Raw genomic sequence first — 3,520 nt, 5'->3', positions numbered from 1 at the left:
CCCGTTTACACGGCTTAATGTGACTGAAGGAAACTATATGTCCTTATCATAAGTGCACAGCAAAGATATAGTATGGTATGAAAAGTTCACAATGCTATAGATGTCGGTTCTTCATATTGTTATTAGGCTTTGATCACAATATATTTTTTGACCATACCTTTGAATGAATGTTATCATTACAATTTGAGTATTTCCATTTTATGCTGCTTTATACTTTTACTCCACGACCCTTTATGACAGCTGTGGTTATTAACTTTGCAGGTTCAGATTATGTAACATAATCAATTAAAAATGATACACTATTATAGTGTAAGCTACCAATCAATTTCTAAAATAGTTTAAATAAACTCCAACTCTACCAGCCATTAAAGTGAAGTACACATTAATGCATCAATAATTAGAATACTATTCTCAAATAGGTGAGTCATTTTACTTTTGATACCAAAACTAAATGTTGCTGATAATGTATATTTGTTTTGCTATTACTCAGGTAAAGTGTGGAATGTGGAACTTTTACCTGTAAAAGAGTATTTCTACTACTATGTCTTCAACCAATGCATTTAAGTTGGTATATACAGCATGTAAAGTAGCTAAAGTTAGCTCCACCTTGACCGGGCCTTCATAATGATTCTTACACTTTAATGCATTAATAGTAAAAATCTAATAATGTTACATATCATAATAAAACACCGACAGTGGCCATTCTGATACAGCAAAACATCAATAATTCAACTTGCATTTTCATATATGTGTCCAACATATTATTGCATCTTTAACTTGAATAAAGGTTCTGAATACTTCTTCCCATTGGAGACAAAGGGAGATGCATTATGTTTACATCCGTGGTTTAAGTAGATAACACAACCAACACATCACAAGTTCACTCATCAGATCAATCAAGCACCAAACTCGGGTGTGTTGCTGTTCTCATACATGTTACAGGGCAGCGTCAGAAATATGGTGTTGATGGCTCGAGGCCGCCACCTGCTGGCCGACATTTGGTAAATATATTACACACGATGAAGTCAACACGATGTCTTCAGGGGTCGGAGTGCTTCTGTCTTTGGTTTTCACTCCTTTCGGTCCACCCTGAAGCTCATGGTGACCACGTCCTCGATCCCAGCCTGCAGCTCATCGCGCTCCTGCACGGCGGAGACTCCTTTCGGGGTCCCCGTGAGGATGAGATCCCCCTCCTCCAGGGTGATGAACTCGCTGATGTAGCTGATGAGATAGGGGATGGAGAAAATCATCTGGGAGGTGCAGCCGCTCTGCCGCAGCTGGTCGTTCACCTTCAGCCACAGCTTCACGTTGCCCGGGTCGGGGATGCGCTCTTTGGGGATGAAGTCGCTGACCGGGCAGGAGGTGTTGAAAGCCTTGGCCCGGGTCCAGGGGAGACCCTTTGCCTTGCACACGTCCTGGACGTCCCGGGCCGTCATGTCCAAGCACAGCGCGTAGCCAGCCACGTGCTCCATAGCGGCGGCCTGTGGTATGGCCGTGCCCCCTTTCCCGATGACCACCCCTAACTCCACTTCGTGGTGCAGGCTGCTGGAGTACCGGGGCACCAGGACGGGGGACCCCTCTCTCACGTATGCAGAGGGGGGCTTCAGGAACAGGATCGGCTCTGTGGGGATCGCGTTGTTCAGCTCTTTGGCGTGGTCCGCATAGTTTCTCCCGACACAGATTATCTTCCTCCCCCATTCCCAGAACCGAGTCATATTTCGTGCTGTCATCGTGGAGAAACGTGAAGGTTTCAGCCGCTCGGAAGCTGTCAGCACCAGTTTAACTAAACTTTGACCGACGGGCACCTCGCGCAAGATCATTAACCTACGGCAAGCCCGAAAGGACATGCAGTAAACTCAAAACTCAAATCGAAGCTGTTATATATTATATTTGAAATGTTTATCGCGGATAAAAAAAATCAAATAAGTATCCCTCACATGCACTGCACGGTATCTTTAGATATTCATCGATAATAAAATGTATATATTACATGTATTTATCATTGTTTATCGCCGATCGACTCCTCCGTACTTGATTGGTTGCGCCTGACGGTTTAAAGGTGAAGAGAGAAAAGACGCGGAACTAGAGAAGTCCACTTTTTGGTTTACCGACTGCGATAAGGATAAAGCTGCTGTAATGTTATTCAAGTCACTTGTGGGGAGTGCCTGCACTCTGCTGGGAGCTGCGACGGCCATCAAAATCGGTACGTCCGCACGACGCTTTAATTCATCCAGCTGAGCATGTTAGCTTGTGTAGTTACATGTTAACTAATTACGGATTGCTAACGAGTTTTTATTTAGTTGTGTTTTAAGAGGAGGGCGGTCACATGAACGCAGCTGGCCTGTCTGATCAAATACTTGCCCTTGATTGCGTCATCCCCTCCCGAACAGTCGAGATAGGTCGATGCGGCAGCTAAGTTAACTATAAATGTAATCATTTTAAAAGTTAGCAATGAAGCTAACGTTGTTTACCTTCTGTTCTTAGCTTAAATGGTGGCTGTATAACGCATCTGTTGTTTAATGCCTCGCGTTTACTGGTGTCTGTGTCCATGGAGAGGGAGCCCGTCATAAAACACAAGTCCATTTGACAGGAATAAAAGGAATTAAAGTCAAATATTGACTTGCATCTTGTCGTGAAGCCCCTCTGGAAGTCCAGGCCCAGGCCGCGGCCCTCCTCCACAGCGCAGTGAGGAAGTCTTCTCTGGTGGAACAGGCAAATATGAGGGTTGAACTTCTCCCAGCTCTCAGTGACAACTACATGTACCTCCTGATAGACGTGGAGTCCAGGGAAGCAGCTGTTGTTGACCCTGTGGAGCCAATCAAGGTCTGTGCATTATATCATACTAGATCTGATTTAGATTAGAAACAGAAAGTAACTAAATGTACTCAAGTACTGTTTTACAATGTTTGGCACTTTTACTTTCTAGTTCTATTCCTCGTTACCCTGCACTACTCTGCTATTGTACGTTTTACTCCACTACATTTATTCAACGCACAAAATATGTGATCAATATATAGAATATGATGCATTAAGGATGGGAGATGGATAACATCCTCTATTACGATATATGTGTTATTTTTACCCATAAAGATATGTTTTAACACAATATATACATAAAATAAAAAAAGTGACACCAGAACATCAACAAATGCAGCTTCGCTTGTTAAACGTCTTCTGACTTCAATGTGACCTCTTTTCGCGTTCAACAGGTTGTGGAAGCTGTGAGAAAGCATGGCGTAAAACTCACAACAGTTTTGACCACTCATCACCACTGGTGAGCTTCAAATGAAGTTCTTATTTTACACAGTTGTCCACCAGCTGTTGAGAGCACTCTGAAAACCACGTTCTCTCCTCAGGGATCATGCTGGTGGAAATGAGAAGATGTTAAAGCTAATGCCCGGACTGAGGGTCTATGGAGGAGATGACAGAGTTGATGCTATTACAAAGAAAGTTTCTCACTCCAACAATATAAAAGTAGGACCATCAAACTGTCTATTCTGCAATCCGAATATTATAAGCC

The 3,520-nt window shown here is 43.3% G+C and overlaps 2 protein-coding genes across 3 annotated transcripts in view; one reads left to right on the top strand and one right to left on the bottom strand.

Annotated features, from left to right (window-relative positions):
- Positions 1-618: 618 nt before the first annotated feature.
- Positions 619-2,022, bottom strand: fahd1 (fumarylacetoacetate hydrolase domain containing 1). The gene has a single exon (XM_034540014.1). It carries the CDS (start codon positions 1,845-1,847, stop codon positions 1,071-1,073), a length of 777 nt encoding a protein of 258 aa, XP_034395905.1. The 5' UTR covers positions 1,848-2,022; the 3' UTR covers positions 619-1,070.
- Positions 2,023-2,042: 20 nt separating this feature from the next.
- Positions 2,043-3,520, top strand: part of hagh (hydroxyacylglutathione hydrolase) — a 3,007-nt gene continuing 1,529 nt past the window's right edge. Inside the window, exons 1-4 of one of the 2 annotated variants that reach the window (XM_034540010.1) lie at positions 2,043-2,203; positions 2,591-2,823; positions 3,210-3,274; positions 3,357-3,474. In XM_034540010.1, coding sequence (XP_034395901.1) covers positions 2,719-2,823; positions 3,210-3,274; positions 3,357-3,474 — 288 coding nt within the window. In that variant the 5' untranslated portion in view covers positions 2,043-2,203; positions 2,591-2,718. The remainder of the gene's footprint in view (positions 2,204-2,590; positions 2,824-3,209; positions 3,275-3,356; positions 3,475-3,520) is intronic. The other variant, XM_034540009.1, reaches the window with a different exon arrangement.

This window comes from Cyclopterus lumpus, chromosome 8 (assembly GCF_009769545.1).
Source record: "Cyclopterus lumpus isolate fCycLum1 chromosome 8, fCycLum1.pri, whole genome shotgun sequence".
Lineage (NCBI taxonomy): Eukaryota > Metazoa > Chordata > Actinopteri > Perciformes > Cyclopteridae > Cyclopterus > Cyclopterus lumpus.
This window is presented reverse-complemented; position numbering and strand designations above follow the sequence as displayed.